Source organism: Doryrhamphus excisus, chromosome 12 (assembly GCF_030265055.1).
Source record: "Doryrhamphus excisus isolate RoL2022-K1 chromosome 12, RoL_Dexc_1.0, whole genome shotgun sequence".
In the NCBI taxonomy this organism is placed as follows: Eukaryota; Metazoa; Chordata; class Actinopteri; order Syngnathiformes; family Syngnathidae; genus Doryrhamphus; species Doryrhamphus excisus.
This window is the reverse complement of record NC_080477.1, coordinates 18,549,815-18,571,416: the sequence shown is the minus strand read 5'-3', so window position 1 is coordinate 18,571,416 and position 21,602 is coordinate 18,549,815. Positions and strand designations below refer to the sequence as shown.

Sequence of the window (21,602 nt, the reverse complement as noted above, 5' to 3'; positions counted from 1 at the left end):
TGTGTACAAGTGCATCACTCATATAATAAAGAGAGGCGGCCGAGCCACGATAAAATATTGCAGATAGGGGACAATTTCTGCTGTCAGCCTGCACAACTTTGTTTGTTTTTTTCCTGACAAGCAAAACACTGAGCTCTCTTTTATCCATCACACATGTGGCTGTCACCTCAAGGCTCGCTATGAAATATAAATGGACACCTTTGATGTGAAGGAGGACGTGGACAGATTGCTAATCTGATTGTGTGTGTGGTCTGCGTACATCTGGGAGCGCACACGTATTCAGTGCACCAATTTAATCACAATTTAATCAATGTGCTTTCTCTTTGTGTTGCCCATAAAGAGACAGAAATCAAATGTGAATAATAATAAAATAACGCCACGTGTGCGTGGATACATGGTGGCAGGGTCCTAAATGGCTGTTACAGCGTGTCAGCCTGTTGGCTCAGTGCAGGAATAGATCTAATCTCAGGTGTCTGATGCTGGCCGAGGAAGTGTGACATTTCCTCTCGTTCGCTTTTTTGGCTCTGGGCGCTTTTGTGACCCAATAATGTCTTCCTGTGACACGGTGTGGCGTGCTAGACAAGACAGGTGGACTACACTTACTTTTTTTGGTCGCAAATATAAAAGCAAATGAGATGCCAGGCAGGCAGGCAGGCAAGCAAGGAAGAAAGAAGCAGGACTCTTCTGCTTCATTGATTTACCAACATAAAAATCTAATATGTATTGGCTTTCCTTGGCGTCGTGCTCCTTTTCAGCCAAAGTACGTCCCCCACGTTGATAGAATTCCTTCTGCCAAGCCCCCCACAAAAGCCAGATTTACTGCCTTTTAACTGGAATTGGGTTTCTGTGTCAATTGAAGCTGCACTCTGCAAGATGAGTCTTGCAGATATATGTGTAAATGGCATTGACTTTAGTATTACAGGTGGGTCACCATTGAGTGACGATGTGATGGACCTGAACGCAACATCACTGTCGGTCAGTTTTCATCATTAGGGTCAAGAAATACAGTGGATCCTTTAAGATGGATGCCAAAGGTGGTCTAATTTGTTCCTAATGATTGATGAAGAGGCTGCACGGTGGATGAGTGGTTAGCGAGCAGGCCTCACAGCTCGGAGACCCGAGTTCAATTCCACTACTCCGGTTTCCTCCCACATTCCAAAAACATGCTAGGTTAATTAGCGACTCCAAATTGTCCATAGGTATGAATGTGAGTGTGAATGGTTGTTTGTCTATATGTGCCCTGTGATTGGCTGGCGATCAGTCCAGGGTGTACCCCGCCTCTCGCCCGAAGACAGACTAGGATAGACTAAAATTTTACTTTATTTTAGTTTTATTGTACAGTGGTTGAATTCTCTTTTGCTTGTGTATGATTGAAAAGGGCTGCACGGCGGGCGGGTGGTTAGCGCGGAGGCCTCACGGCTAGGAGACCAGAGGTCAATTCCACCCTCTGCCATTTATGTGTGGAGTTTGCATGTTCTCCCCGTGCATGCGTGGGTTTTCTCCGGGTACTCCGGTTTCCTCCCACATTCCAAAAACATGCTAGGTTAATTAGCGACTCCAAATTGTCCATAGGTATGAATGTGAGTGTGAATGGTTGTTTGTCTATATGTGCCCTGTGATTGGCTGGCCACCAGTCCAGGGTGTACCCCGCCTCTCGCCCGAAGACAGCTGGGATAGGCTCCAGCAACCCCCGCGTGGGGATAAGCGGTAGAAAATGAATGAATGATAATTTTACCCTTAGCTTTATTAGCTTTACAGTCTTATTTACAGTAAATCAGGTATGTACGATCATTTTACATTTGACTTAAAAATTGCCTGAAGGGTGGATGATATTTGATTTCCATTATTTCCAGTAAGAGATTTGAATTTAATGGAAACACTTGACCGAAAAAATAAAATATTTCCTCTTTGCTTACTCAGTGCTCACTCACTCAATATGCCCGGTCCTGCTATCAAATCATTTCCAGCACACGCTGACAAAAAGCCCCCAGGAAGACGACTTAAGGAAAGGAAATAAAGCCGTCACATATCTCACAGACAGCAAGTCTATTTGATCTTATTTATATACATTTTTTTTTTGAGCCGCTGAGCCACTGATGAAGGCATTAAACCATCCCCTATATAGCCAACCTAAGCTGACAGGCTGTCTGTGGATTTTGGGCTGCGTTCTATAAATATATACACACACCCACACCATAGGAGTCTACATGTTTTGTAATGAGTTATTTTTGCACCTTAAGCCAAAAAATGGAGTCGGCTTCGTAACTGGATCTAATAAACTGCAAAAGACGAGAGTTGACTAAATAAATGCTCATATTCCTAAGAAGAGTTCATAGGACTAAATAATACTTACCCTTTACGCCAATGAACAATATTTTGTATACACAGTAGATAGATACAGAATACACACAGATTCCGATATAAGAGCGGGAGTTGTATCCTATAAGACACATGGAATTATGGGATTTGCATTTTGATGGCTGACAGCTCAGGCAGCCACGAGAGTCGAGGGGAACGCAATAAAAGATCCGTGATTGGACTCAAGCTCCTGAACCGTCCCCAAACAGATCCTCTCTAAATACTTACAGCAAGAGATGCTGCTATTATGCTGCACCAATATACTGTATTCTACTTGACTTATGTATGTTTACAGCGGCTATACAGCCAATAGGCCAGGGGTCTCAAACTCAATTTACTTGGGGGCCACTGGAGCTCGGGTCTGGGTGAGACTGGGCCGCATCAGGTTTTAAAAAAAAAAACCACATTTATTAAAAACAAAAAACTTTGCTTTGGTTCCAATTTTCTACAAGAAAAGCTCTGATAAATCATTCACTGTTCTCAAATATCTTAATTTTTATTTTTCTACACAAAATAAGATGAAAAATAATCAAGATAAATCAAGATAAATCAAGAATAAAGAAAATCAATCAATCAGTAATACATAAATAAATATAATAATAATAATAAAACGGCAAATAATAAAAACTTAAGAAACCACATATAGTTGGTGGGTAGACAATTTTTTTTTTTCAGATTAAAATGAACAAAGCATTATTAGAGCCCTGTAGACATGACAAAACACGACTATAGTCACATTTATACTTTTTTTAATTTACAACATATTGCGCAACTGCAGGGTCTTGAGACACATGCTAACTCGCAAACTAGAGAGCTAGCGACCTAAACGGTAGCCTCCAAGTTATTTCCTTTAAACTTAAATAGCAAAAACTTACCACTTCCACACGGATAGGGAGGATAACTATTAACAGTTATTTAACCTTTAACATGAACATTAATCAAACGTAATAATTTTTTCTGGGTACATGATACCATACAGCATCCATATCAAACTTGCGCGGGCCGCACTAACATTAAACTTTCATATCAAGGCGGGGACCTCAAACTAGTGTCCTGCGGGCCACATTTGGCCCGCGGGCCGTGTGTTTGAGACCCCTGCAATAGGCTAATTTAGCGTGATGTTGCTGTTTGAATGCTCACATATTGGTGATATTTGCGGAGTTACAGTGTATAAAGTTAATAAAGTGCACATTTGCACATGTGCTGTGACTCTGGTTCAAGTGTGTACACTGGGGATGGGCCTTTATTAATAAACAAAAAAAGTATTGCTTTGTAAAAGCCAACTCCTGTTAATAATAATGCAGACTGTTGCCCTGGCTTGTTTTTTTGTCGTCTGAGCTATTGATTGTTGGGAAAGCAATTCATATTTGGCCCTCAAAGGCAGTGAGAGAAATGTTTGTTTGGTCCTGATATTGCTGCAATATGTGCAAGCTTTATGATCATATCAGTCTTATTGGGGTTATTTAATGATATTAGCTGTAAACTAGTCTTTGCCTCTCCCCCTTTGCCCTTCATTTACAATTACAATTCTAACAGTCTGCTATGACCATCTGGACCTATGAGAACTACTCTTGAACAAGGTTAGCACACCCTTGAGGGGAAATGCAAATAAGTCTCTACCACAGTCACTACATGGTCTACATCAGGGGTCTCAAACACGCGGCTCGCGGGCCAAATGTGGCCCGCAGGACACTAGTTTTATGCCCCCGCCTTGATATGAAAGTTTAATGTTAGTTTGATATGGATGCTGTATGGTATCATGTACCCAGAAAAAATTATTACGTTTGATTAATGTTCATGTTAAAGGTTAAATAACTGTTAATAGTTATCCTCCCTATCCGTGTGGAAGTGGTAAGTTTTTGGCTATTTAAGTTTAAAGGAAATAACTTGAAGGCTACTGTTTAGGTCGCTCGCTCTCTAGTTTGCGAGTTAGCATGTGTCTCAAGACCCTGCAGTTGCGCAATATGTTGTCAATAAAAAGAGTATAAATGTGACTATAGTCGTGTTTTGTCATGTCTACAGGGCTCTAATAATGCTTTGTTCATTTTAATCCGAAAAAAATAATTTGTCTACCCACCAAGTATATGTGGTTTCTTAAGTTTTTATTATTTGCCGTTTTATTATTATTACTATATTTATTTATTACTGATAAATTGATTTTCTTTATTCTTGATTTGTTTATTTATTTTTCATCTTATTTTGTGCAGAAAAATAAAAAGTAAGATATTTGAGAACAGTGGAATGTTTTATCAGAGCTTTTCTTGTAGAAAATTGGAACCAAAGTGAAGTTTTTTTTTTTTTTAATTTTTTTGTTTTTAATAAATGCGTTTTTTTTTGGAAAACCGGATGCAGCCCAGTCTCACCCAGACCCGAGCTCCAGTGGCCCCCAAGTAAACTGAGTTTGAGACCCCTGGTCTACATGGAGTTTAATAACAGGGTGCACAACTTGGCTGCAACCAGCAGAGGCGCTGTTGAGTCTCTACCAATGTCAATGGTAGGGTTACACGTCAATCATGATTGGCTGTTATAAAGGTAGTTGTATAGTGAACAAATGCAAATATTCCAATATTTTTATTCATTATAGTTGGGTGTTTTGGGGGCAATATGATTTAAATGACCGCAATGCTGTAGAAGTTAGTCAGTTATTTTGCACTATTTACTACATTTTATATTGTTGCTTTGCTTTGTTGTGTATTATTACATATATATTGTTAAATTGTTCCCATATAACTCATACATACAGTATACAATACACATATCGACAATGCGATGTTATTGATGACGTCACTGGAGATTGGACGAGCTCGGTGCTCGAGTGCCTTTGCGTGTCACGTGTCCAGCAGGTGGCAGTGGACGGTCTCAGGTATGGAGGAACAAGAGGAGGAGGCTGATGAAGAAAGTAGGGGGCGTGTACTTAACAGTCTCTCCCATGTTGCGTAGCGTGGAAATGTGACGTGCGTGGAGCAGCAGAGAGAGAATGTATGCATGTTGTGTTTGTTGTGTGTAAGTGTATGTGTGTGTGTGTGTGACAGCGACTTCCACACCGGAAAAGTGCCTCCGGCTTACCCCACTTTGGGCTCTTCGTTTCCAGCCAGGACCGGCTGACGACCCGGGGACTTCACCACCACCACCACCACGACCAGGTTCGGACTCCTGGAAGTAAAACAAAAGTCCCGTCATTCGGGTTGTAAGCGATGCACTGGCAGCATGGCCAAGTGGTTCAAGGAGCACCTCGGATTCAAAACTACCAAAGCACCTCCTCCGGCGCCCCCGAAACCGGACTACCGATCCTGCCTCACCGGTGTGCCCGGTACGCCTGGCTTCCAAGCGGCCATCTCCGGAGCTACTTTCCCCGCTCAGCCGGACATTCTGGCCGCCTACAAACTACAGAAGGAGCTGGACTTCGAGGACCCGTACACTCCCGGGGGAACTATAGCATTCGGCTCCGGCAGCGTGACCGCCGTGGGGGCGCCGGATATCAAGTTCGTGTCGCCAAAGCACCGGCTTATCAAGGTGGAAACGGTGGAAAAGAACAGCCCGGCTCCCGGCGGAGGTGTCACGGTCACTCAGGCTGTCGCCGTGGGGAGCGTGAAATCCCCCACGTCGCCCCCTACGGAGCAAGACAACAAGGAGAAGGTGGGTGAACTTTAAACCACACACATTCAATCCAACTTTATTCGTAAAGCATCTACGAACAACAAAGTGCTGTACATAGAATAAATAAATAAACTAAATAAACAATGAAATGTGAATATATATAATATGTTATATATATAGTGTATATATATATATATATATATATATATATATATATATATATATATATATATACGCGAATTAAAATAATTAATAAATAAATTCAAATACGCATTGTTAGATTTAGTCGTGTTGCGTTTACGGTGCCTTTCGTTTTGTCGGAAGTTAGGTAACTTCGGTTTTTGTCTAACACAGCAACACTGGTGACAAGAATGTCTACTTCCAACCGGCAGAACTTGTCTGTCGCACACACAAACACACACACACACACACACACACTGCTCCTCAGTGTCAGTCCACTTGCGACATTACTTCCCACTTAATGACTAACCTGCATGGAAGGGAATGTTGCGTGGACACTGGGAATGTACCAGTGTCCACCAATGTATACAGTATTGTCCCTGAATATAAGACGACTTCCTCTTTTTCTTGCAAACTGTTTTATATTTTAAATTTTTATTTGAATTTTTTTTTGGAGGGGGTCAAATAAAGTCTACTTTATTTAGCGTATATAATGCTAATTCACAACCTAAGGTATTTAACACATGGAACAACCACACTCCTCACGCATTAAACAGCATCCCACATGAGCTAGCACGTGGTGACACGGGCAAGGAAAAGATCTCTCCAGGTCATGTATGTAGGATGTATGTGTGTGTGACGGGTAGAAAAGCTAACAGAGTGGTTTGGTGACACCTGTTGGTATGTATGTATACCAGTGTTTTGCAACCTTTATTGAACCGAGGCACATATTTTACATTAGAAAAATCTCACTGAAATATTATATGAATGGCAACAGGTGGATTAAATATGTATGTTTTTATGTACGTTTTTCCTTGTTTTTCCGCTTATCCTCACAATGGTCGCGGGGGTGCTGGAGCCTATCCCAGCTGTCTTCGGGCGAGAGGCGGGGTACACCCTGGACTGGTCGCCAGCCAATCACAGGGCACATATAGACTCACATTCATACCTATGGACAATTTGGAGTCGCCAATTAACCTAGCATGTTTTTGGAATATGGGAGGAAACCGGAGTACCCGGGAAAAAAACCCACGCATGCACGGGGAGAACATGCAAACTCCACACAGAGATGGCCGAGGGTGGAATTGAACCCTGGTCTCCTAGCTGTGAGGTCTGCGCGCTAACCACTCGACCGCCGTGCAGCCGAGTACATAATTTTGTAGTAGATAAATAACAATTGCATGTTTTCTATCTGACCAGCTGGGAATCACTGTTTTCAATTTTTAGTTCTGGGGAAGTAATATCCTGGTCTTCACAGGGTTTTGAGTCTCTCTAGGATTGTGCCATAGTGTATTCTTTAGAACTTAGCTCACCCATACGCATGTACTCTACGTAGCATTCAATCCAGTAATATGCAATGTAATCTATATCCGGAAGATTCTCATAACAAAATATGTGAGATTTTATGAACATTTTCCCAATAATCATACAACGGGTAACATCAGCTAAGCGACAGATTATTATTGTGCCAGTTGGACAGTTGGAGTTGGATACGGTTCTAATTTTAGCAGCACAACACTTGCTTCTGTGCTTTGTAACGCCACACTACAGGGAGCTGCTGTTGTCAGCACAAAGTGAACATGGAGACAGACAGGCTGGTAGAATGCATACATGCATGCATGCACGGGGGCTGCTTCTAGAAACACTTTATCATGTCCTGGCTTCTCAGGAATTCACACACATGAGAAACCCAAGAGGTCCAATGCCAGCAAGGTTAAGGACGCGATTGTGCGGTGATGAGTGTTATCTTCTAGCTGCTTGGGAAGTTTTCTGCACATTGCTTTCCAAAACGTTAAGAAATGCTTGTACATGAGGTAATTTTAGAGTCGTATTTTCCCAGAAAAAGTGCTTAAAAACCGAATTATACAACAGACGGCTTCTGTTTGCATGCACAGTCGCTTGTTAGCACTGCTTTACAGCATCTGTGCAAGTATAAAACCCCATTTTTGCCGCCCCTACCTTGCTTTGGTGCAACTGTTATTGCCATTGAAAGTATATTCCCATATGTGAAGAGAGCAGCAACCATGACATACTCATAAAAAAAAAAAAAACATACCAAGCACTGCAGATGTTAGCTTCTGCAAGCAATCATGTATTTCAAGCAAACAGAAATGATGATTTTGGTCCAAACCATTGCAGCTGTACAAGCCGATTTAAACAGATAGTACGCTCTGTCATCATACACTCACATGGCTTAATTGTGTATGCGTGTACGTGCAGCACCGCGACGTAGCAGTATATACACACGATGTTAAATCAGTGCTGACAGCCGGCGCTCTTAAGACGTGTGCAGAGAGACGGGGTTTAAAGGTGTTCTTGTCAGGTGCTGAGGGGTTTGACACAAGTGCTGCATAGATAGCAAAGTGAGGTTCCTCTTTGGAGCGCCGAGAGCGGGGGCTCGATCAATAGATCATTAGGAATTCTGTTGATCGCGTGGAATTGATTGTTGATTGTCTTGAAGCAATATAGGCGGATTGCAACCACTGTCATCCCTCGCCACGTTGCAGTCTTGAAATTCGCGGCTTCACCAAAATACAGTATATTAATTGAATAAACTATGCTGTTTCGTGGTTGTATACCTCCTATTAGGATGCATATTTAAGCTAATTGTATGTATGTTGAAATGGTGAAATGAATGAAAATACAATTATAAAGAAAGAAGAAGACACATTCAAATTGTGCTGCATGGTTCATAGTTAGGAAGAATGTTGGCTGTATGACCAATCAGAGTGGAATAAGCGTGCCCGGAGGCGGGCCGTGGGTGGAATAAATAAATTAAAACAGGCCATTTTGCCAGGAAGCACAAATGAAAGGAAACACAGCTGGAATAGGTGCAGATTCTGGAAGATCTAAAAAAATTTCTCTGTGGGTTATTGTGTGTAGCTGCTCTATAGTAGACCACAACTCAATACAAACTGCCGTAGGTGCCCTTTAGCGTGCAGACCTCACAGCTAGGAGACCCGAGTTCAATCCCACCCTCGGCCATCTCTGTGTGGAGTTTGCATGTTCTCCCCGTGCATGCATGGGTTTTCTCCGGGTACTCCGGTTTCCTCCCACATTCCAAAAACATGCTAGGTTAATTGGCGACTCCAAATTGTCCATAGGTATGAATGTGAGTGTGAATGGTTGTTTGTCTATATGTGCCCTGTGATTGGCTGGCGACCAGTCCAGGGTGTACCCCGCCTCTCGCCCGAAGACAGCTGGGATAGGCTAAAATTTTACTTTATTTTAGTTTTATTGTACAGTGGTTGAATTCTCCTTTGCTCGTGTATGATTGAAAAGGGCTGCACGGTGGATGAGTGGTTAGCGCGCAGGCCTCACAGCTAGGAGACCAGAGTTCAATTCTACTCTCAGCCATCTCTGTGTGGAGTTTGCATGTTCTCCTCATGCATGTGTGGGTTTTCTCCCGGTATTCCGGTTTCCTCCCACATTCCCAAAACATGCTAGGTTAATTGGCGACTCCAAATTGTCCATAGGTATGAATGTGAGTGTGAATGGTTGTTTGTCTATATGTGCCCTGTGATTGGCTGGCGACCAGTCCAGGGTGTACCCCCGCCTGAAGACAGCTGGGGTAGGCTCCTGCACCCCCGCGACCCTCGTGAGGATAAGCGATAAATGCAGTATTCTACACCGGTCCGTAAGTGTCAGTAGCACCAGACATGATCGCCTGAACAACAGGCTTTTATTGCAGGTTGTATTTGTACCTATGAAACCCATAACACCTTAAAAACCTTAACAATTTTTGACTGTCACACATGCGTCAAAATAAGTTCATAGTGAAACACACAAAAAAACAACAAGGCACTCAAACACGGGATCCTGCGTATGGTGACACAGGAACAACATAGGTTGGGAAAAGAGCCCACTCGCAAGTTCTTCTCTGTTTAGCTGCATCGATGTTTTAATTACTGGACTGATGAACGCTAATTATATCAGCGCTTACCTCATTATTGGAATGCCAATAGAAGAATCAAGTGTTATTTACTACTTTGGTCTGTTTTTACTTCAGCTTGCCTTTTATTCGGGGAGGCGGGCGGAGTCGGGGATAAACAATGTGGGAGTGGCTATAACGTGGCAAAACAAAATGGTACGTTCTTCAAGAAAATTTAAATGCCAGTTTTCCAGGTAGTCAAATCCTGCAAAACTTCAGTTCAGCGAGCATCATAGATATAGCTCTGTTTAGATTTTTCTTTAGCTTTGTTGAATATGCACCACAAGTTCTGTGAAGTAAGCGGGCTCTCATTCAAAGCTGTACGACTCCATTTTACTGTTAAAAGTGTTTCATTCATTTGTTTAGAATCAGAATCTGATTCTGATTTGATTCTGAAAAAACATTGCCCTGAAAAAACACAACTTTCACAAAGAAAGTAAAAAAAAAAAAGTAATGCTGACGAATTATGCAATTAAGTGAATTAAGTAACTTTTTGGGGAATCAAACTCGGGTCAGGGTCAAACTGTTGCCATCATGAAACCTTTATTACCTGTACAGGAATGGTTTTAAATCAGGTTTTATCACACTTAAGTGCCACACACATGTTAAAAAATGTTGATATTTAAATATGAGGAATACTAAGACTCCATTGTTACTGTTCATTCATTTGTTTAGAATCAATCAGAATCTGATTCTGATTCTAAATAATGAATGAAACACTCAGAATCAGAATCAGAATCAGATTCTGATTGATTCTAAAAAATGAATGAAACACTCAGAATCAGAATCAGATTCTGTTTTGGTTCTGATTCTGAGTGTTTCATTCATTTGTTTAGAATCACAATCAGAATCAGATTCTGATTGATTCTGGGTGTTTCATTCATTTGTTTAGAATCACAATCAGAATCAGATTCTGATTGATTCTAAACTAATGAATGAAACACTCAGAATTTCATTCATGAATCAATCAGAATCTGATTCTGATTCTAAATCAATCAGAATCTGATTCTGATTCTGATTGTAATTCTAAACAAATGAATGAAACACTCAGAATCAATCAGAATCTGATTCTGTTTTGGTTATGATTCTGAGTGTTTCATTCATTAGTTTAGAATCAATCAGAATCTGATTCTGATTGTGATTCTAAACAAATGAATTTCATTCATGAATCAATCAGAATCTGATTCTGATTGTAATTCTAAACAAATGAATGAAACGCTCAGAATTTCATTCATTTGTTTAGAATCACAATCAGAATCTGATTCTGATTCATTTGTTTGGAATCAGAATCTGATTCTGATCCTGATTCTAAACAAATGAGTCAGAATCAGATTCTGATTCTGATTCTAAACAAATGAATGAAACACTTTTAACAGTAACAATGGAGTCTTAGTATTCCTCATATGTAAATATCAACATTTTTAACATGTGTGTGGCACTTATGTGTGATAAAACCTTATTTAATAAGGGTTTCATGATGACAACAGTTTGACCCTGACCCGAGTTTGATTCCCAAAAAGTTTGTGCACTTAATTGCATATTTCGTGTCAGCTTTACTTAATTTTTTTCTTACTTTCTTTGTGAAAGTTGTTTGACTATAGTGTTGTGTTTTTTTCAGGGTACTGTTTTTTTTTTTTAATGATGCAGAGTACTTCATGCTAGACGAAGTTGAGAGAGGTGATCAATTCTCCTCATCCCCCTGCCTTCAAACTCATTAAGGGCCTCATCTCCTAGCTCATTGCTCTGCTCGCTGCTCACCTCAACTTTTAGTCAAGGGTGCTGGAAGGTGATGACGAGCTGTTGCGTATTTGCCCACATATAAACAAAAAGCAGTGGACCGGAGCGTGCGGCATTCTGTGGCGCTGCTGCTGTCTATAAGCTAGCTAGTCTATCTATAGAAGCGTCAAGTTGTTGTTGTACAGAGGCGTCTGGCATTCATACAAGAGTGAAAAGCTCAAAAGACAGCCCCCCCCCCCTGCATTGTTTCATCTATTTTCACTTCTTGTCGGTGTACCAGTACTTTTTCCTCCATCCGAGTTTGTTTTCCTGCACGATTGCTGTGCTCGGATTAATTTCCCCACAGCACGTATATGTTCACCTGGCCTCTCACCCGGACAGTGCAGACATCAGTGGTGGTTTCATAAACGCATCCCATCGGCCTCTCTCGCCCTCATCTCGCACACCGTGATAGGAGAAAATGTCAGGCACGGACGTCAATATCACCCGAGAGTGGTTTTCTTCAGAAAATGGATGAAAACATCAGAGCCCATCATGTCTCTTTTTTGGACACTTGACGAGGGATGATTGTTTTGCTGGATGTGCTGCACCTCTTAGACGTGTTTTGTATTATTTGGCTTTTAAGTACATATTTGTCATGAAGTTATTTAACAATGCTTGACCAACCATGCTTTTTCATTAATCATACTTAGGAAGGACATTTGTGCTGCCGCTTTTAATGAGAAGATTGTGCCTCCCATTTAGAATTAGCAGAAAGACAAATAATCCTAATTTGGATCATAAATAGGGCCTTGTATAAGCTTAAAAGGGCGATTCAAGTCATTTTCATGGAAAAAAAATCAGTTTTGCATCAAATACACAAAATAGATAGAAGACCGATATTGATTAGTTTTAGTTTTAATTTTAATTTTAATTTTAATTTTAATTTTAATTTTAATTTTAATTTTAATTTTAATTTTAATTTTAATTTTAATTTTAATTTTAATTTTAATTTTAATTTTAATTTTAATTTTAATTTTAATTTTAATTTTAATTTTAATTTTAATTTTAATTTTAATTTTAATTTATTTTATTATTTATTATTTGATTGTCTTGGAAAGAAAGATTCATGATTCATTATTTTCTATTATTCTATTATTATTTTCAAAAACACAAAATTGATAGAAGACCGATATTGATTATTTTTATTTTTATTTTTATTTTTATTTTTATTTTTATTTTTATTTTTATTTTTATTTTTATTTTTATTTTTATTTTTATTTTTATTTTTATTTTTATTTTTATTTTTATTTTTATTTTTATTTTTATTTTTATTTTTATTTTTATTTTTATTTTTATTTTTATTTTTATTTTTATTTTTATTTTTATTTTTATTTTTCATTATTTGATTGTCTTGGAAAGAAAGATTCATCATTCATTATTTTCTATTATTGTTTTAATTATTAATTAATTTTAATTTTAATTTTAATTTTAATTTTAATTTTAATTTTAATTTTAATTTTAATTTTAATTTTAATTTTAATTTTAATTTTAATTTTAATTTTAATTTTAATTTTAATTTTAATTTTTGATTGTCTTGGAAGGAAAGATTCATGATTCATTATTTTCTATTGTTAACGAGATGGGATCATTTTCAGTGGATGTTCTGAACTCCTGTTTCCATGCCGGTGTTGTAGTGAGCAGAACAATGCTTCAGACAACAATTGAGTTCAGACTGAATCAACATTGCCCCTGCTGGTTGGAGCCAGTAGTGTTTCCATTTTGCCTCAATTGCTTAAAAATTAAACAATTCATTATTAATAACAATCAATTCTGCACAACTGGGAGAACTATATATTTTTCTGGATTATTTTTCCTTCAGTTTTTTGTGTGACCTTCAAGGCATATTTTATCCCCCAAAATATTGCATCAATTTAAAATCTGATTTCCCGGTGAACAGCACAGATGCTGTCATGTCTTTGGGTCCACTCTGTTGATACAAGGCGCGATTGTTAGTTTCATTTCCACACAGTGTGTCAGTGAATGCCACAGACTTCCCCAGCTATTTGAAGCATGCGAAGAATTTTCCCACATGTCACCTTCAAGACAACAAGTGACTCATGAACTCAGAAAATATCCAGTGACTCTTCTCATGTTAAATATTCAAAGATTTTAGAACATCTGTCCTCTGGTTTGCTTTTGCTGTGCTTTTTCCGGACCTTGAGGCAAGCAGTGTCAGAAAGGATCTCTGACGAGGTAAACAAGAATCCTGCAAACTGTCAATCCGGCATTTATTGGAGTGTGTCTTTTCATACAGAAACGAGTGAAGCGTAACGGTGTGTGCTTGCATACAGCTACATCCAGCAAGTCTATAAGTCTGAAGGTTCCATGTTATAGCATGGGATGTTTACACAGAAAGACACTGTAAACAAGGTGTAGGCAACCCGCGGTTCTTCAGTCTCCTTGTTGTGGCTCCTTTCAGTCATGGAAAAATAAAAAAAAAAGGTTATTTATTAATGTAATTATTATTAATATCTATACAATGTTTTATTCCTGGTCTTATCCACTTTTCTGACCTATAAATACAGGTAGAATGTTGTTTTCTTGTGTTAAACAATGCCAAAAATGTCCGATAATGAGTGAACCCTAACCCTAAGTGAACCCTGAAAGAAGTTTGGCATGGCTCAAAACGCTCGGTTTCAAAAGGTGTGGTAAAACTTTACCCTTGTGATGTCACAGAGCGACAGACTTCCTTATATGGTTCATAGTTAGGAAGAACTTTGGCTGTGTGACCAATCACAGCGGAATAGGCGTGGGTGGAATAAATTAAAACAGACCGTTTTGGCAGGAAGCACAAATGAAAGGAAACACAGCTGGAATAGGTGCAGATTCTGGAAGATCTAAAAAGTTTTCTCTGTGGGTTATTGTGTGTAGCTGCTCTATAGGACACCACAAGGTGCCCTTTAATAACAAATGTTGAAGCATTTTAATTACTGAATTGGAATATGTATGAACCTCACAGCTAGGAGACCCGAGTTCAATTCCACCCTGGGCCATCTCCGTGTGGAGTTTGCATGTTCTCTCTGGGATGTTTTCTCCGGGTGCTCCGGTTTCATTCCAAAACATTCCAAAAACATGCTAGGTTAATTGGAGACTCCAAATTGTCCATAGGTATGAATGTGAGTGTGAATGGTTGTTTGGCTATATGTGCCCTGTGATTGGCTGGCGACCAGTCCTGGGTGTACCCTGCTTCTCGCCCGAAGACAGCTGGGATACCCTCAGCACCCCCGCGACCCTCGTGAGGATAAGCGGTCGAAAATGAATGAATGAATGAATGAATGAATGGTTTGGTTGAGCTGGTTTCATAATTATACCTCTTCAGTGTTAAGTTGGTGTGTGATGAGTTTAGTGTTCTTTGTAAGAACACTAACACATTCCAAAAACATGCTAGGTTAATTGGCGACTCCAAATTGTCCATAGGTATGAATGTGAGTGTGAATGGTTGTTTGTCTATATGTGCCCTATGATTGGCTGGCAACCAGGTGTACCCCGCCTCTCGCCGGAAGACAGCTGGGATAGGCTCCAGCACCCATATGACCCTCATAAGATGGCATTAAACATATGCGAATATTAGTACTGTATTGTATGTATTATATATTGTATTTATTTTCATAAATTTAAGTTTAAATTTGGAGATCCATACTTTTCATTGGATAGTGACTAATATTATTAAACCTCGATGGTATGTTTACGCCTCGTCGTCTCTTCTCGTCGTCGTGAGGTCATCCTTTTGAGAAAACGTTGGAAAAGCCCGGATATAATTTCACGAATCCGCAAAGCTTGTTACATAAACATAGCGATGCTGTAATCCAGCATTATTGAATATAATAACTAGTCATGGGTTTTTTTGGTTTTATAAACAGCAGCCCCACATGCGCCTGAAAGTCATTGCGCCTCGCAAAATGACGGCCTTTTTTCGCCACAATCCATCTTTCCTATTGTGCTGCGTCCAATTTGGCGTCCTCTAACGCCGTCACGTAACTCCACCAGGTCACAATTAGGCTGCAGACGACGGCCGCTGGAGGACTCCTCGACACATGTCATCTATTTTGTTTAATGACAGTGCGGAGAGGAGGGAGTCCTGGGCGGTGAGGAAAATTGTCGCATGCGCTCCTGATTAAAAGGAAACCAACTGAGCTTGAAGCCTTGCCTAAAAATCTGAGGACGAAAGCGAGGAATCGGCGTGGTTTTTTTTTCCCGAAGTATGCAAACATATGCTTTACCCGTAATGGTACTTCCACATCATAGTCTTTTTCATTCCATGAGCGAGTTGTCGTCTTTTTTGTGTGTGTGTGTGTCGCACTGCAGGAGGTAACTGAGACCTGCCCCGTTATCTCAAAGTTCTACTTAGCGGCATGGAATATTTTTTTCCGCTATTTCATACACTCTTTAAATCAGGGGTCTCAAACTCAATTTACCTGGGGGCCACTGGAGCTAGGGTCTGGGCAAGGCTGGGCCGCATCAGGTTCCCCCCCCCCACAAAAAAACCAGACATTTTTTTGGTTTGGTTCAGATTTTCTACAATAAAAGCTCTGATAAAACATTCCACTGTTCTGAAATATCTTAATTTTTATTTTTCTGCACAAAATAAAATGAAAAATAAATAAACAAATCAAGAAAATCAATCAATCAGTAATAAATAAATATAATAATAATAATAATAATAATAAAACAGCAAATAATAAAAACTTAAGAAACCACATATAGTTGGTGGGTAGACAAATTATTTTTTTTCAGATTAAAATGAACAAAGCATTATTAGAGCCCTGTAGACATGACAAAACACGACTATAGTCACATTTATACTCTTTTTATTTACAACATATTGCGCAACTGCAGGGTCTTGAGACACATGCTAACTCGCAAACTAGACAGCTAGCGACCTAAATGGTAGCCTTCAAGTTATTTCCTTTAAACTTAAATAGCCAAAAACTTACCACTTCCACACGGATAGGGAGGATAACTATTAACAGTTATTTAACCTTCAACATGAACATTAATCAAACGTAATAATTTTTTCTTAGTACATGATACCAAACTAACATTAAACTTTCATATCAAGGCGGGGGCCTCAAACTGGTGTCCGCGGGCCAAATCTAGTAAATAATTGAAAGGAATTCCGTGTCTTTCTGAGCAGTAGAGAAAGTCAACCACCTTCTGCAGTTGTTTGTGGTGTAGCACCGTCGCTCCAAGATTTAGGAAGTGCTCCCTTCCTGACAGGAAGTGTTTACAGCTTGGTGACATTCTCTTTTTTTTTTTTTTTTTTTTTTGTGTCAAGTCTCAGCCTGCCTGTCACGCTCAAAATATAACCAAGGGTTAATGTTCACAGCTGTTTGGGCTCCAGGCTCCCGGATGTATACGGGAATAGCGACAAAAACCGATGGAGCTTTGCACGCGCCACTGACGACGCAGCTTTGTGGTAACAGATTGGTGATTGTGCTACAAACCCTCCAAGCGACATAGCGGTGGCGCGGATATATGAGACTCCACCCCGTCTGAGCGGCGTCCATTGACGTGTGTGCATCCTGACCGCACAGACGCCATCTGAGGCCAGGCCGTGAGCTTTAATCAACGAGTCCTCACATCTGAATCTATAGCAGTGGTTACCTTCTTGTGACGTGTGCGGCCTTCTTGTTCTGTGAATTCATATCCCCAAAGCAAAGCTTATGTCCCAGAGCATTTCCACGTTTTGTTTCGTAAAAGCCTTAACTTTCCTATCTGTGTTCATTTCTTTCCAAAATACACCAGAATCGAACATGTGTCATAAGAACTGATGTAAATATACTAATTGTTCTTGCTAGATCACGGTTCGAACATTGCTTCCCTCTATCAATTTCTTAATACATGATCGATGTTTCATGGTTGACCACCACTATCATGATAAACGAGTGATGACTGTATATAAATAATATTGTATATAAGGCCGAGTTCATCCTAAGAGAACTCTGGCCGGTGTTGATTCTGTTCCACTTAAGTCATATCGATGGCATTTTTCTGTTGACGAACCAGGAAGATGACATTTGTGGACTCAAAACCAGTGTTGGGCACTTTAAAAAAAGTAATGGTAATGGTTTTATTTCATTTGAACACGCATCAGATTACAATTGAATGCATCACATAATCAGTTCACAGTTCCACATGTCCGAAAGGAGTAGGAAGAAGCAAAGCTTATTAAACCCTACCCCTCCATCTGGTGCTTTTATAATCAGTAACTGTTTTTTAATTTGTTCACTTCTTGCTTTCCTATTACAGTAAACCTCGGATATATCGGATTCAATTGTTCCCACTGGTTTTGTCCGATATAAGCGAAATCCGTTATATGCGTATACCGGAAAATGTCCGTTTTACGCATATATCGGATTTATATCCGGTATATGCGTAAATCGGATTTTATCCGTTATAAAAGGCACTTCCTTGACTATGTTTCCAATGTACCTGGACGCGCAGGCAACGCTGCAAATGACGTCGTATAGCGGCCTGTCATGATTCGGCGAATCGGAGCGCCACAATGCGGCCATCCGATATATGCGAGGGAAATTTAATGGAAATGCATTGGAACGGGACTGGAGATTTTGTCCGAAATAGGCGAAATCCGTTATAAAAAAATTGGATATATGCAATGAATTTTTATTGGAAATGCATTACAGAAAAATCGGTTCTTTTTTATCTGTCCGTTGTGAGCGAATTTCCGATATATCCGAGTCCGATATATCCGAGGTTTACTTTATAATTTTTAATTTAATTTAATTTAATTTAATTTAATTTAATTTAATTTAATTTAATTTAATTTAATTTAATTTAATTTAATTTAATTTAATTTAATTTAATTTTATTTTATTTTATTTTATTTTATTTTATTTTATTTTATTTTATTTTATTTTATTTTATTTTATTTTATTTTATTTTATTTTATTTTTTCCTCACGTACCAAAGTACAAGGTGAAATGACCATACAATGACATAACGTGTACCATAGTAAGTGTCAATATAGTGATATACGTATATAGCACATCATGACTGGTTCAAGACTCTTCATCCTTGTATTTAGCAAACATCAACTGCTTGTATTGTTTCTTGAATTGGCTCATCGTTGTGCATTGTTTGAGTTCCTTACTCAATCCATTCCATAGTTTGATTCCACGTCAATCTTTTCTCCGTTTTTCTACTTTTAAGTTCAAACTCTTCCTTTGCTGTGTTTGACTTTGAAGGTTCTCTCATAAGCCATAATTGTGCCCTCGCCAAAACTCCTCAGCATGTGTCAGCATCCTTACATATTCAACCCTTTCCCCTTCTCATCTTATTGTAATCATGCAATGTCAACTAAGAAAAAAAAAGCAGTAATTACAGCCCAGGCAGGATTAACATATTTTATAACTTTTTAACATTCCAGTGCTGCACCAGCACTATTGTTCCTTCTTATTATGTTGTACTACAGACATACTGCCAATAAACCTATTACAGAGGGTTATAGAGGGTGGGGGTGGGGGGGTGGCAAAGGAAGGAAATTGGGTGTCGTCAAGCGTGTCGTCAAGTACTTCATCTTGAATATTTGTGGTATTTTTTAAGGGAACTTTTTTTTTATATGGTGCAATACAGGGACTCCTTTCACTTTTTTTGCTGTAAATCTTATATGATGTATTGTTTTTAAATTTTACCTCACCCTTTACGTTAATGTGTTAATGTGGAAGTCAAACCTAGCGATTTTGGATAGATGATGGCAGATGTTGCCGAGTTTTGGTAATATTAAAAACAATGCTAACATTAAAGCAACATACCTTCCAGGCACGGTAAGGAGAAGTGGCTTACTTCTTACTTTGTCATTTTGGAGGACAAGATGAAAAATATCATGACATAGAGTAGAAATATTTAAAATTTGCCGCGTCAGCAGGGTTCAGTGACGACGGTAATGACGTCACAGTTTTCAGAAATTAACACTGCATTTGGAAGTCAACCCTGAAATAAGTTTGGCATGGCTCAAAACGCTCGGTTTCAAAAGGCGTGATAAAACTGTTCCCTTGTGATGTCACAGAGGGGCAGACTTCCTGATATGGTTCATAGTTAGGAAGAACTTTGGCTGTGTGACCAATCACAGCGGAATAGGCGTGGGTGGAATGAATTAAAACAGACCGTTTTGGCAGGAAGCACAAATGAAAGGAAACACAGCTGGAATAGGTGCAGATTCTGGAAGATCTAAAAAGTTTTCTCTGTGGGTTATTGTGTGCAGCTGCTCTATAGGACACCACAACTCAATACAAACTGTCGTAGGTGCCCTTTAACAACAAATGTTGAAGCATTTTAATTACTAAATTGGAATATGTATGAACCTCACAGCTAGGAGACCTGAGTTCAATTCCACCCTCGGGCCATCTCTGTGTGGAGTTTGCATGTTCTCTCTGGGATGTTTTTTCCGGGTATTCCGGTTTCATTCCAAAAACATGCTAGGTTAATTAGCGACTCCAAATTGTCCATAGGTATGAATGTGAGTGTGAATGGTTGTTTGTCTATATGTGCCCTGTGATTGGCTGGCAACCAGGTGTACCCCGCCTCTCGCCCGAAGACAGCTGGGATAGGCTCCAGCACCCTTATGATCCTCGTGAGAATGGCATTAAACATATGAGAATATTAGTATTGTATTGTTTGTATTGTATATTGTATTTATTTTCATAAATTTAAGTTTAAATTTGGAGATCCATGCTTTTCATTGGATAGTGACCAATATTATTAAAGCTCGATGGTATGTTTACGCCCCGTCGTCGTCAGCAGGGTTCAGTGACGACGGTAATGACGTCACAGTTTTCAGAAATTAACACTCAGAGATGGCACTCATATTTTGCCATGCTATTTGATGACAACATTCACCCAGAAGAGCCCATGTACAGTATCTCTGAACACATATCTGACATATGATTTATGGCTACTTATGCAAAGGAGTGGGGAATGACCCAACCGGACCCACAATGTCTTAGAAACCATACAATTATAAACGCTGCCTTGCCACTTGCCACTGAAGTCTGGTCAATGACATCATCATTCTGGAAGTTTACACGCAAGCCACCATCAAAAACAACAACAACAAAAAAAAATGCAGAAGATCTAAAGCACCAACATTTAATGCTTTGCTAATCTTGAAGTGGGAGTGGGGTTGGTAATAAATTTGCAGTTAAAGCTTTGCGGCACAGATGTCTCTGCGGAGGGAGGCAACTAATGGCCGTGAATGTGCGATGTTGAATCAACATTGAATCCTGTGAAGCAAAAGAGAGGCATTCCTCAGGCTGGATTGGATTTAAAGTGGAAGAAATTTTTACCAATAAACCATCAGTTCACATTTGCTTTTAGCGTTTTTTTTTTCTATTTGTTTTGGTTGACAGTCACACAATTGCTGCACTTAGACAATTTCTCAATTAGATTAAAAGCGAATGAATTCACCTAAAAAACAAAAACAAAAACAACAGAACAGGTTGCCATTCGCTTCAAAGTGCTCGTCTATGTCGCACGTATCACTTAATTGAGAAAAATGTCTTCATAGCAAATACAGTAATTTGATTTGGAAGGAACATCATTTTCCTCTGAGATCCCCCAAACTGAATATTTAAAGAGGAAGCAGTTGTGATGCTTTTGGTAATAAAATCCATAAAGTTTTATTAAAGTCAGCTTTGCGTCACCGGTGAACGCAGTCCTGAGCACCATCTGCTCAATCTGTCTGGGAAATATTTAATGCATATCAGTTCTTTGTCGAGGCTGCTTTGATTAATTGTAACCA

At 39.3% G+C, this 21,602-nt stretch overlaps 1 protein-coding gene and 1 long non-coding RNA gene across 4 annotated transcripts in view; one reads left to right on the top strand and one right to left on the bottom strand.

The window, feature by feature from the left end:
* Positions 1 to 4,803: 4,803 nt before the first annotated feature.
* Positions 4,804 to 5,993, bottom strand: LOC131139148 (uncharacterized). Its single transcript, XR_009132195.1, has 3 exons — positions 5,590 to 5,993; positions 5,425 to 5,511; positions 4,804 to 5,245 (listed from the first exon to the last, which is right to left on the bottom strand). It is a non-coding gene; the product is annotated as an uncharacterized LOC131139148 (long non-coding RNA).
* Positions 5,223 to 21,602, top strand: part of LOC131139142 (SH2 domain-containing adapter protein F-like) — a 113,729-nt gene continuing 97,349 nt past the window's right edge. Inside the window, exon 1 of one of the 3 annotated variants that reach the window (XM_058088446.1) lies at positions 5,223 to 5,994. In XM_058088446.1, the coding sequence (XP_057944429.1) occupies positions 5,566 to 5,994 (429 nt within the window). In that variant the 5' untranslated portion in view covers positions 5,223 to 5,565. The remainder of the gene's footprint in view (positions 5,995 to 21,602) is intronic. The other 2 variants (XM_058088447.1, XM_058088448.1) reach the window with 2 other exon arrangements.